Genomic DNA, 12,999 nt, shown 5'->3' on the forward strand with positions numbered 1-12,999 from the left:
AACGCTTGGATAGCGTAGGACAGTTCAAAGAATAATGAAAGATTTGAAAACATTTTCGGCAATTCTTTATTGATAATGAAGTTATGTATTATCACAAGCTTAAAGTTTGATCTAATCGTATTCATTTTAATTGAATTTGAATTTTTGATCTATGTTGGTTCATTCATTCATTGTTCTGTCCATTTGATTTATTTATTTTTACATGTAATGCAATACATGAAAATAACAATTTAAGAAATGGGTAATGAATGGTTTATGCTAAAGAACATTTTCAGGCATTCAATGTGCCTTGGAGATTTTGGCGAGACCATTTTTTTTCTTTCTTATTTTGGTTTTTGATTGTTCTAATGATTTATTGATAAACCAAAACATGTACGTACTAGTACAAAACTAAACCACATTGAATCAAACTTGCCAACTAAATGGTCGCTGCCCTTCATATTCACTGCAACAAACTGTTGCAGCTTCCAATAAAACATCCTCAGGCACCCCAACACCGAAGCCATGAGACAAATTAAGGTTTGGATCAACTAAACCATCACTATTGTGACCATAACCGGAAGATAGCATATTTGGCAGGATGGACTGAAAGAAAGCAACTTGCCAAATACTTCCGGACAGTAAGCTCCACTGGTTTGTATAATTATGTGCATGTGTGATGTATATCATTGTATTAGACATATGACCAGAATGTTAATTCATGCTGGATGTTTCAGAGAAACTGATAAACAAAAGAAAAAATGAATCCAGGAATTTGGTGGCAAGCCAAAACATAATACCAAAACAATAAACAGAATTGAAGCATGAAAGCCAATGCCTAAATACTTCTCATACTTGATGATTCTCTCCAATACAATATGACAGAATGCGAGTTAACTGCTAAGCAAGATATCTAGTTGCAAATTTGAGATCTTTGGGTTTGTAATGACTTTGAGGGAACAAGATCTTGTAAGGGTAAGCTGTACATATATACTCAGGAAAATTATCACCTGCCAAGCAGCCTAAATCTGTGCATTTCTCATTTCATCCTCACGGTCTTGTGAACTGCAGTTCTTGGTCTGATCTGATTTTCGCCGTTTAGCTGATAGTCGAGGTCTCAACTGCAAAGGATGTGAAATGTTAAAAACCCTCCAAAGATACTAAAACAAATGCAAGACCACAGGGTTCAGAGTACTATCCTCAATCCATAGAATGTCCTGTGCAAGAATAAGAAAGCATTGATTCAAGGCCAAAGGCAAGTCCAAACCGCATAGACATTTAATTAATAACAAAACAATTTTACAACAGCTGCCCAAGAAATTTTGGTACAATAAAATCACTTTACAACCCTTCCTGAATTTCTGTTTCCCCCGTCCAGTCGCTAGAAGCCTTGTTTCTCTGAAAACACTATAAATGTATGCAATCCAACATGTTGCAGGAGTTTCTTTTTATTTCTCCTTCTTTGTGAAAAAGAACAAATTTGGCATTTCATACAGTTTTGATGATTTGCAGCTCTTTTCATGTTAAAACACTATTAAGTTCTTAGGATAGATATTCTGCCAAACACCTTCTTTCATTTTTTCAACAATCTGATTATGCAGTTTCTTCAATTTTTCAATCTAATGGCATCTTTCTACAGTTTAATATTTTCTTGCATAATATTCAAGTTTAACGGAGCTTATTATGGAGTGACCAAGTTCAAGCTACATAATCTTCACCATACTCTACAATCAGAAAAATTTTTATATTATATAATCAGGGATTTCAAAGGTGCACTTCTTGAGTGAATTTTTCACTGTTTTGCCATTGAGAAATCCAATAAATTGTTTATTTTTGGTTCATATTTCTTAAGCGTCAATGATTCAACACGATATCAATTGGTAGCAGGTGAAAACACCCAACTTGAATATCAGATAATAGCAAATTTCATACTTAACTAATATGGGATTAGGATACCTCTCAAGGCCCAATGATAACAAGTCAACTAGATGAGCCTTCCACAGGTAACAAATACAGTGCAACAAATAGCAAAAGGAACCAAACAACCTAAGCTCTCTAGTATCATTGTAAGAATCCAGCCTACAACAAGTTAGTAATAATTTTTCCATTACTGAAGGTGTTATTTCCATTAGTTTAACACCTACAAAAGGACTTTGGCATAATAAATTTCCCTAATTTTTCTTCCAAAAGGACCATGGATGCATTATACCAATCATTTTGTGAAACACTGATCCATATATATATATGAGGAGAGAATTTATAATTTTTTTAACTATTGATTTAAATATATTCAAAGGATAAAAAAAACAAATTAAAAAAATGGTGTAAATTAATCCATTATATATATATATATATCTATATATATATATATATATATATATATATATATTAGTTGAATCAAATTAGATTGAGTTAAATTTTGAGTTAAATACAATTGACATCTCTAAATACCAAATCCATACTTGGTCCATCTAAATCTATCTATTTAGATTGATTTAAATTAAAATATTTAAAATTTTTACAGTAATATTTTTAGATATATTTTAAATTTAAAATGAAATATTAAGTAATTTTTATTCATAAAGTTTGGAATGTCCTCTAGCAATTCGTGCATTCTTTTTGTGTAATATAGTTAAGTATAATATTTTACATGAAAATTACGTATTACAATTCATATTAATATGAAAATACAAAATACACTCTCCATCTCAAAATATTTGATATATATTGATTTTCATAGAGTTTAAGAAAAAACCTTTAACTTTACTATGTTTAATATTAAATTTTAATATTTTTTATAAAATTAAAATTACATGATTTTTAAAGTCAAAAAATAAAAAAAAAACATAAAAAATAATTTTAAATACAAAAAAGTAAGAGTTTTAGATATTCAAAAAAAATATGATATAATTTTGAAACATTTCAAAAAGAAAAGATGGACAAAAAAATAAGATAGAGGGATTATTTTTTTATTTTATTAAACTCATACATAATTTTATCAAAATTTTAAATTATATTATATTTATATTTTTTTTATATCATTTTCATATCGTAATTTTTTTTCTCATGTCCAGATCATCTAGCCATCACTTTTATTTTAAAAATGAAAAACCTTATTGGGGCCAACTTAGACTAACTTGATCCATACCATCAATTATCAATTAATTAGGCAAGTTTGGGTAAAATCGAAACATGAATATTCCAGTAGAATCGAACCTTAGTAATTATTTAAGTTATTGGTTATTGTTTGGGCTCAGCCCAGTATCAAACCCAACTCAACTATGAATAACTCTGTTATATTGTATCGAATCAAGTTGGGATATCTGGGTCGGGTGATCAAATAAACCCAAATTTATTAGCATGTTCAAACAAAAAAAAAAAGTTATAATATGAGTTAAATTAGAAAACCTATTTCTAATAAGATTCTACTCATATTATTTATTATTAAAAATATATTTTATAATAAAAAAATTTATTATATCCACTTACAGTGAAATTTTTAGGGTTTTATATACAACATGTGTTATATAAATAAGAACCTGTGCTTCTTAAAAATAGTAGTCTCTCAGACTAATCCTTGAATTCGATAACTCTAGTGGATACTGAGAAGGAGATTGGTAAAACTAAAGATGTCAGAGTTGAAGCCTATACCAGTGGAGGCTGGTGAAATTTTGCCACTTGACTGCTGGCAATCTATATTCAATCATCTCGACGATCATGGGTTGGAAGCTGTATCTTTAGTCTGCAAGGATTTCTTGGCAATCTCAAATATTTGCAAACACAGTTTACAAGTTATTCACCCTCGAGTTGGTATGCTTTCCAAACAACTCAAGAGATTCAAACAAATCAATAAGATCAATCTGAAACAGTTTATAGGTGATTCAGATAAGGCCATTGTTGAGATTTCCCGCACTGAAATTTGTCTTCAAGTTCTTGATATTTGGCATGAGGGTGAATTCATGACTGAGAGCCTCAAAGAGTTGGGTTCGAATCCAAAGATGAAAAATTTAAAGGTTTTCAACTGTTTGATGCGAAACAGTAATTTGCAGGACAATGATCTTGTGGTAATAGCAAATTCGTTTCCGAATTTAGAAGAACTCGATCTTAGAAATTTTAACTTCCTGCCGAATTATTGTTTGGCTAATGACAGTTGTTCCCCATGGTTTCCAACTGATTTTGGGGTTGAAATTCTGGCATCTAAACTTAGGCTCTTAAAGAAAATTTGCATCTACGGAGAACATTATATTTCAGATCGATCTGTTGTTGCTTTGGCATCAAATTGTGTTTTTCTGCAAGATGTTACTATCAAGTGTTACAGAAACAATGGGGTGACAGAAAATGGCATTGGTTTTCTCCTTCGGATTAGGCCAAACTTGGAAGCTCTTTCGATTGGATGTATCAAGATGGATTGTTCACAGTCTACAATCACTATTGAAAATTCAATCAGCCATGCCAAAGCCTTAACTTCTCTTGAGTTTTCCAGGATGGATGTTTCTGACATGCTTCTTGTCGCAGTTGCAAAGGCAAAGCTTCGGTTAACCAAATTTGTGCTCCATTTTTGCAAGAAATTTACGGTTATGGGATTGCTTATGGTTTTATCTAATTACCAGCTCACTGAGTTAGGCATTGTTGACGCTGATATTTCAGATGTGGATATGGAACTTCTTTTAAGCACAGATGTAAGGAAACTCACCCACCTAGAAATCAGCAACTGCCAGGTGACAAACTCAACATTGTTCCTACTATCAATTAGGTGTCCTTCACTAGTGGAAATCAGAATGGAGCTGATAGCCATAGATGGACAGATTGATGATGGCTACAATAATTTTCCATCGCCCAAAAACCATAGGGCTCAAAATCTTTGTCTCACATATTGCAAAATCAGTGATGAATTGGCCAAACAATTGGGGCTTGTTTTCCCCAACTTAATTGTTCTTGATTTGAGCTACTGTTACCAAATCACAAGCATTGGCATTGAAGCTATTTTGAAAAGTTGCAAGTTTCTTGGAGAACTGGTACTAGTAGAATACTTGAAAGAAAAGATCATTGAGGCAGATAATTCAGAGCTTCCAGAAGTGAATTTGGAGGATTTAAAACTAATATGTTCACGGATAGATGATGAAGGGCTTGCAGCGATAGCAAAGAGATGTCCTCGATTGGTGTCTTTGGAAGTGAGTGATTGCAACAATGTGACAACGGAGGGCATAAAACAAATCGTTCAAAACATCACAACTTTGAAGATCTTATGTATGCGTGGCAGTGACCATGTAAAATCTTGTGATTTGTTGGAATGGATGTTATCTACAGGCAACTTGGCTTCCCTCAAGGAAATATATCTTGGACAAAATGATTTCACTGAGGAACAGATAGACCAATTCTTGCACCGTGGTTGTTTACTTCTCTGATGGTACTGGTACGTAAACAAAAAAAAATTTAGAGTTTTTTTTTTTATTTTTAATTTTTATAAAATAGATCATAGCATGGGAACAGGAAAAAAAGGTGCATGTGCTGATTGCTGCTCACATATACCTCTTTTCATCAAACACAACTGTACTGAAAATTTTAATTAATTTGTTAGATTACAAGATTAGAGTATCTTATTATAATTGAATTAATCTGTTTGTTAGAAGCTTGGATAGCATAGGACAGTATGTCCTGGTCAGGAACAACTACCAAAGCTCAAAGATTAATAAAAGATTTGAAAAACATTTTCAGCAATACTTTAATACAGTAGAGTTATGTATGATCACAAGGTTTAAAAGTTTAATTTGGAGCTTTGAAGAAGTCCCATACATAAGTTTGGCTCAATTTTAAATTAAACTTATCTAGTTATATGTTGTTTCGTTCATAGATTGGTCTGTCAATTAATTTATTATTATTATTTTTACTTGTAATACTTGAAGATTGTAATTTTTTGTAATTTCAAAAGGGTGATGAATGGTGTATGCTAAAGAACATTTTCAGGGATTCAATGTGCCTTTTGGAGATATTGGTGATACCATTCTTTTTTCTTTTTTATGTATTATTATCAGAATGTCAATTCATTCTAATGTTTCAGAGAAACTGATAACCAAAACAGAAAAATGAATGCAGAAATTTGCTGGCATGCCAAAACATGATACCAAAACAATAGAGAAACAGAATTGAAGCATGAAAGCCAATGTCTAAATACTTCTCGTACTTTATGATTCTCTTCAATACATTACGATCGAATGCGAGTTGACCGCTAAGGAAGATATCTAATTGCAAAATTGAGATGTTTGGGTTTGTATTGAGTTTGAGGGTACAAGATTAAGCTGTACATATACGCAGGAAATGTTAAAAAACCATCCAAACAAACTAAAACAAATGCAAGACCACAGGGTTAAGAGTACTATCCTAAATCCACAGAATAATTTGTACCATATAATTAATTACGCAAATAAATATATTTATACCATATAATTAATTACACAAAATAATTTATATATAATAAGTAATTACAATATTACAAAAACATAAATACAAAACATAAAAGCAAAATAAATACTATAAATTTTAGTAATTTTTAATTATTTATTAATTTTTCAAATATAAAATACATATTATAAATTTTATTACGTACAAATTTTAATTTAATGTCAGTATTTTTTTTTCATTATATTTTACATCATCATAATCATTGCTTTTTCATTCAAATGCATATTCCATTATTGATTTTAAATTCATCGTTATAATACTTGATTTTATTGTTTTTATTATTTTCAATCTCATCAAAATCAATATCATTGTTCATTCAAATAAATTCTTAAAATTTGAATCACATCCCTTTTTATTTAAAAAATATATATAATTTAAGCTAACCTGGCTTGATTTGTACCATCCATTAATTAGATGAGTTTAGATAAAATCTGAGACTTTAATATTTGAAAAGAACCGAATCTGAATAATTATGTAAGCTATAGATCCATGTATGTACTCCGTCCTGAATCGAACCAACTCAACTAAACCCAAAAACAATTTTATTACTAAGGATTGAATCATGTTGGAATATATTTGTTGGATCATCAAATAGAGTACATTCACATTAAAGTTATCTAACTTCTAATATGAATTGAATTAAAATTTTATTTCAAATAAGATTCTACACATAATGTGTTATTAAAATACAGTAAATAGTATTAGTCTTTAAATTTTAATATACATATTATTTTCTCTTAAATTTCAAAATATAACTAGTTGTTCTTTAATTGTTAAGTATATAATGAGTTGATCTTTCTTGTAATTTATTTATTAATGTTGTCATTAAATATTTGATGTGACATCAAAAAAAGTGATCGATATGATAGTTGAGATAGTTAAAAATATTTTTTTTGTTTTTATTTTTTAAATATTGTCATAATAGATATATCTATAAATTTATCATTAGACATAGATTGAGGGATTTGGCACCATTTTTTTTGTTTATGTAAGATTCGTTACTTAACTGAATTCATATCATATTAAAGAAAAATCTCAAATTTGACTCGGATATTTTTAAATGATATTTTTAGTCTACAAAATTATATCAGATCTGAGAGTACGGTTACATATGAAAAAAATTATAACACAATCACAATACTTACCTAAATGATAATATCAGTTAGATTTCAAGTTATCTAAGTCTTAAAACATCTTTTTAATTTATTAAATAATTTAATTATTAAAAATTAATCTTAAAATTACTCCAATAATTTGGTAATAATTTAATATAATTTTATCACCTTAAAAATATTTATGGAGACTAATGACTCACTTTATACAGTTTTCGTTGTTATATTCATTTATATATTTTATTTATAAAAAAATTAATAAAATTTTTTAATAGTTTAGTAAGGTTCTACTTCGAGGCACATTCTCCAATAATTTGATGAAATTTTATTTGAAAATTAGTTATAAAATTTACTTTAAGAAAATTCACTAAATCTTTCAATAATTTAGTAAGATTTAATTTAAATTTTAAATTCTTTAATAGTTTAGTAAGATTGAAAATTTTATTTTATTTTTACTAAAAAATTTATTAAGTCCTCTAATAATTTGGTATGACTTAATTTAAGATTTAAATTCTCCAATAGTTTAGTAGGATTAAAAATTTTTATTTTATTAAAAAAAATTATATTATGAAATTTTTTGATAGTTTGATAAAATTCATAAAAAAAAAATTAAATCCATAAAAATCCTCCGATAATTTAGTAAGATTTATAAATTTATGTTGAAAATCTCTTTGTTTTTCTAAAAAAAATAATTAAAATAAACAAAATTTAAATCAAACAAATTAAATAAAGAAAATAAAAAAATTTTAACAAAAAAATTTATGGCGACTTAGCTCGACTACAAAACAACTTAACTGCAAGAACAAAAACTTAATAGAATGGTTGGAGGCTTGGTTCGGCTCAACTCAAGAATTGGTTATTAGAAACCAATTATGAATCGGGTTGTGCGTAGGTCAAGTCAAGTAAACAGCAAAACGCGTGGATCCCAAATAAATTTTAGGATTCAAAACAGCACTATTTTGCACAAGTATAAAAAAGGTCATAACTCTTTTTTTTTTCTTCTTAGAATTCCTCTGCCTTCTCTTTCTAACCTATTTTCTCCTTATTTCTTTATGTAGAATTGATGAAAAACAATGGTTTCAATTAGTTTAAATTTCATCAGATTCTAAAAAATCAAGATGGAAAGTGAATTTTTCGTCAAAATTTTGCTAAAAAAATTAACCTTAATATGGAAATTTCCAAAAAAAAATCTAAAAATTTTAGAAAATCCTCTAAAAACACCAAACCAAACCTTCTATGCCTTTTAGATTTTTTATTGACTGATTTAAACTCTCACAATTTCCCCAAATTCCTCAAAAATTCTTCAAAAACCTTACTGTTAGAAAAATTGCTCTCTCAATTACTATGTGATTTCTCTATTTTTACTCTGTGTTGGAATGGTTTATATAGCATTTTTTACTAGTAATTTTAGGGATATTCATTGAATGACAGAGATCGAATTTGTCGCAAACAGATCTGATCTTGTTCAAGGTTGGATTTTTTCTTTTAAAGTTTGATTTGATTTCAATCAACGAATAAAATCTTAAATCTTTCTTTAAACTTGTGATTTTGTGATTTCGTTTCCCATTTTCTTTAAACTTGGTTTCTAGGATTAAATTCCATGAACAAGATCTCAAAATTTTTCTTGATTTTCTTTCCTTTATTTATTTGTTATTATATTTTTAAAGCAATAAAACGAAAAAGAAGGGAAAAAAACTATTTGCACTGTTTATTGGGCTTAAAACCCAAACACCAATTGAATAGGTCCATTCAAAGCCCAATTATTTCAAATCAATTTTAAAAGCCCAATAAATATTTCAAAGGCCCATTCTATCCTAAAAAACTAATTAAAATATTTTGAACATTTAATTAGAAATCTCATATAAAATAGGTTGTCTATAAACATAATATAAATTTGTAACTTATTTACAAATATTAAAATTTATATAAATTTATATTTTTAAGAAGTTTTTTATTTTTAAATATAATATATATTAATATGTTTTATCAAATATTATAGTTTAAAACAAATAAATAAAATTTTAAGACTTTCTATTTTTAAGAGAACTTTCTATTTTCAAATTCTTAGGCATAGTATTTGTGTATTATATCTAGTTTTGTAGTTTAAAATAAAGAAGTTTGTAATTTTTATATTTTAATAAGGTTTTTTATTTTTAAATATAATATTTTTAATATATTTTATGACATTTTGTAGTTTAAAATAAATAAATTTTAAATTTTCCAGTTTTACTCAGTTTTTGTTTTTTAATTTTTAGATATAATATATTTTTATATTTCATATATAATTTTATAATTTAAAATAAATAAAACTTAAATTTAAAAAATAGATAATATGTTACAGTGTAAAATAAATAATGTTTAAATTTTTCTAATTTTTGATTTTTTTTAATTTTTATATATAATATAGTTTTTTAAAATTAAAATTAAATACAGAATTTCAAATTATGTCTCCATCCACATGACTTCCATGTATGTGGACAAGTCAGGTCAACTAATATTTGAAGTTAGACCAAATAAAATTTTTGAAAAGATTATTTCAATATAACATATTGAAAGTTTGGGAACTAATAAGAGACACTTAAAAGTATAGGGACCAAAATAATATAAGATCTAAAATTTAGGATCACATGTACTATTTACTCTTAAAAAATATATTTATAATAGAGAATTTATTATATCCACTAACATAAAATTTTTAGGGTTTTATACAATGTGTCATATAAAGAGGCATGTATAAATAGTGCTTCATCTCTAAACCCAATCCTTGAATTTTGATAACTCTAGTAGCCTTAGTCACAAGGAGATTGGTCAGAGTTGAAGCCCATACCAATGGACCCTGGTGCAATTTTGCCAATTGACTGCTGGCAATCTATATTCAGTCATCTTGACCATGATGGTTTGGAAGCTGTATCTTTAGTCTGCAAGGATTTCTTGATAATCTCAAATATTTACAAACACAGTTTACAAGTTATTCACCCTGGAGTCGATATGCTTTCTAAACAACTCAATAGATTCAAACAACTCAAAAATATCGATCTGAAACCGTTTACAGGTGACTTAGACGAGGTCATTCTTGAGATTGCTCAGAGTCATTAGTCTTCAAGTTCTTGATATTTGCCATCAGGATGGACTCAAGGCTGAAAGTCTCAAAGAGTTGGGTTCCAATTCGAAGATGAAAAATTTAAAGGTTTTCAACTGTTTGATGCGAAACAGTAATTTGCAGGACAATGATCTTGTGGTAATAGCAAATTCGTTTCCGAATTTAGAAGAACTCGATCTTAGAAATTTTAACTTCCTGCCGAATAATTGTTTGGCTAATGACAGTTGTTCCCCATGGTTTCCTACTGATTTTGGGGTTGAAATTCTGGCATCTAAACTTAGGCTCTTAAAGAAAATTTGCATCTACGGAGAACATTATATTTCAGATCGATCTGTTGTTGCTTTGGCATCAAATTGTGTTTTTCTACAAGATTTTACTTTGTGATGTTACAGAAACAATGGGGTGACAGAAAAGGGCATTGCTTTTCTCCTTCGGAATAGGCCAAACTTGGAAGCTCTTTCGATTGGAAATATCAAGATGGATTCTTCAGAGTCTACAATCACTATTGAAAATTCAATTAGCCATGCCAAAGCCTTAACTTCTCTTGAGTTTTCCAGGATGGATGTTTCTGACATGCTTCTTATCGCAGTTGCAAAGGCAGAGCTTCGGTTAACCAAATTTGTGCTCCATTTTTGCAAGAAATTTACGGTTACGGGATTGCTTATGGTTTTATCTAACTACCAGCTCACTAAGTTAGGCCTTGTTGAAGCTGATATTGCAGATGTGGATATGGAACTTGTTTTAAGCAGAGATGTAAACAAACTCACCCACATAGAAATCAAACGATGCCAGGTAACAAGCTCAACATTGTTCCTACTATCAATTAGGTGTCCTTCACTAGTAGAAATCAGAATGAAGCAAATAGCCCTGGTTGGACAGATTAATGACGGCGGCAGTAATTTTCCATTGTTCAAAAACCATAGTGTACAAAATCTTTGTCTGAAACAATGCAGAATTAGTAATAAATTGGTCAAACAATTGGGACTTATTTTCCCCAACTTAAAGGTTCTTGATTTGAGCTACTGTTACCGATTCACTAGTTCTGGCATTGAAGCCATTTTGAAAAGTTGCAAGCTTATTCGAAAACTGATATTAAGGGAATACTTGAATAAAAAGATCATTGAGGCAGATAATTCAGAGCTTCCAGAAGTGAATTTGGAGGATTTAAGTCTAAGTTGGACAGGGATAGATGATAAAGGGCTTGCAGCAATAGCAAAGAGATGTCCTCGATTGGTGTCTTTGGAAGCGAGTCATTGCGACTGTGTGACAACGGAGGGCATAAAGCAAATCGTCAATAACATCACAACTTTGAAGTACTTATATATGCGTGGCTGTGATGGTGTAAAATCTGGTGATTTGTTGGAATGGATGTTAGCTACAGGCAACTTGGCTTCCCTCAAGAAAATATATCTTGGACAAAATACTTTCACTGAGGAACAGATGGACCAATTCTCACACCGTGGTTGTTTGCTTCGCTAATGGTATCGGTAAAGAGAAATAAAAAATAGTGCTTTTTTTATTATTTTTTTAAATAAAAAAGAGCAGCATAGAGATAAGAGAAGAAACTGCATGCGTTGCATATGCCTCTCTTCATCATGCTCAAAACTGTACTGAAACCTTTTACTACTTCGTTAGATTAGTATCTTGTTATAATTGAATTAATTTGTCAGTTAAAGGCTTGGATAGCGTAGGACAGTTCAAAGAATAATGAAAGATTTGAAAACATTTTCAGCAATTCTTTATTGATAGTGAAGTTATGTATGATCACAAGTTTAAAGTTTGATCTAATCGGATTCATTTTAATTGAATTTGAATTTTTGATCTAATTATATATTGGTCCATTCCTTCATTCGTCTGTCTATTTGATTTATATCATTGATTTTTTTTTTAACTTGTAATACTTGAAGATTGCAATTTAAGATAAGGGTGATGAATGGTTTATGCTACAGAACATTTTCAGGCATTCAATGTGCCTTGGAGATATTGGTGAGACCATTTTTTTTTCCTTCTTTTTTTGGTTTTTGATTGTTCTAATGATTTAGTACCTACTAGTACAAAACTAAACCACATTGAATCAAAGTTGCCAACTAAATGGTTGCTGCCCTTCATATTCACTGCAACAAGCTATTGCAGCTTTCGATAAAACATCCTCAGGCACCCCAACACCGAAGCCATGAGACTAATTAAGGTTTGGGTCACTGAAACCATCACTATTGTTACCATAAGCAAAAGAAAGAATATTTGGCAGGATGGACTCAAAGAAAGCAACTTGCCAAATACTTTCAGACGGTAAGCTCCACTGGTGTGTATAATTATGCGCATGTGATGTATATCATTGTATTAGATGTA

At 29.3% G+C, this 12,999-nt stretch overlaps 2 protein-coding genes across 2 annotated transcripts; both read left to right on the top strand.

Moving 5' to 3' along the window:
• The first annotated feature begins 3,608 nt into the window (after positions 1 to 3,608).
• Positions 3,609 to 5,384, top strand: LOC111297734 (uncharacterized). Its single transcript, XM_022892367.2, has one exon. It carries the CDS (start codon positions 3,609 to 3,611, stop codon positions 5,382 to 5,384), a length of 1,776 nt encoding a protein of 591 aa, XP_022748102.2.
• Positions 5,385 to 10,379: 4,995 nt separating this feature from the next.
• Positions 10,380 to 12,129, top strand: LOC111297735 (uncharacterized). The gene is made up of 3 exons (XM_089741807.1): positions 10,380 to 10,616; positions 10,675 to 10,931; positions 11,043 to 12,129. Exons 1-3 carry the CDS (start codon positions 10,380 to 10,382, stop codon positions 12,127 to 12,129), a joined length of 1,581 nt encoding a protein of 526 aa, XP_089597933.1.
• Positions 12,130 to 12,999: the final 870 nt, after the last annotated feature.

Source organism: Durio zibethinus, chromosome 12, assembly GCF_047325235.1.
Source record: "Durio zibethinus cultivar Kanyao isolate XHJ-2024 chromosome 12, ASM4732523v1, whole genome shotgun sequence".
Taxonomy (NCBI): Eukaryota; Viridiplantae; Streptophyta; class Magnoliopsida; order Malvales; family Malvaceae; genus Durio; species Durio zibethinus.

Bases quoted from the DNA above. Each gene is read 5' to 3' on its own strand.
- LOC111297734 (XM_022892367.2), top strand. From the start codon at position 3,609: ATGTCAGAGTTGAAGCCTATACCAGTGGAGGCTGGTGAAATTTTGCCA.
- LOC111297735 (XM_089741807.1), top strand. From the start codon at position 10,380: ATGGACCCTGGTGCAATTTTGCCAATTGACTGCTGGCAATCTATATTC. The intron at 10,617-10,674 runs GTCATTCTTGAG...ATTTGCCATCAG, and splicing joins TTACAGGTGACTTAGACGAG to GATGGACTCAAGGCTGAAAG. The intron at 10,932-11,042 runs GCTCTTAAAGAA...GTGATGTTACAG, and splicing joins ATTCTGGCATCTAAACTTAG to AAACAATGGGGTGACAGAAA.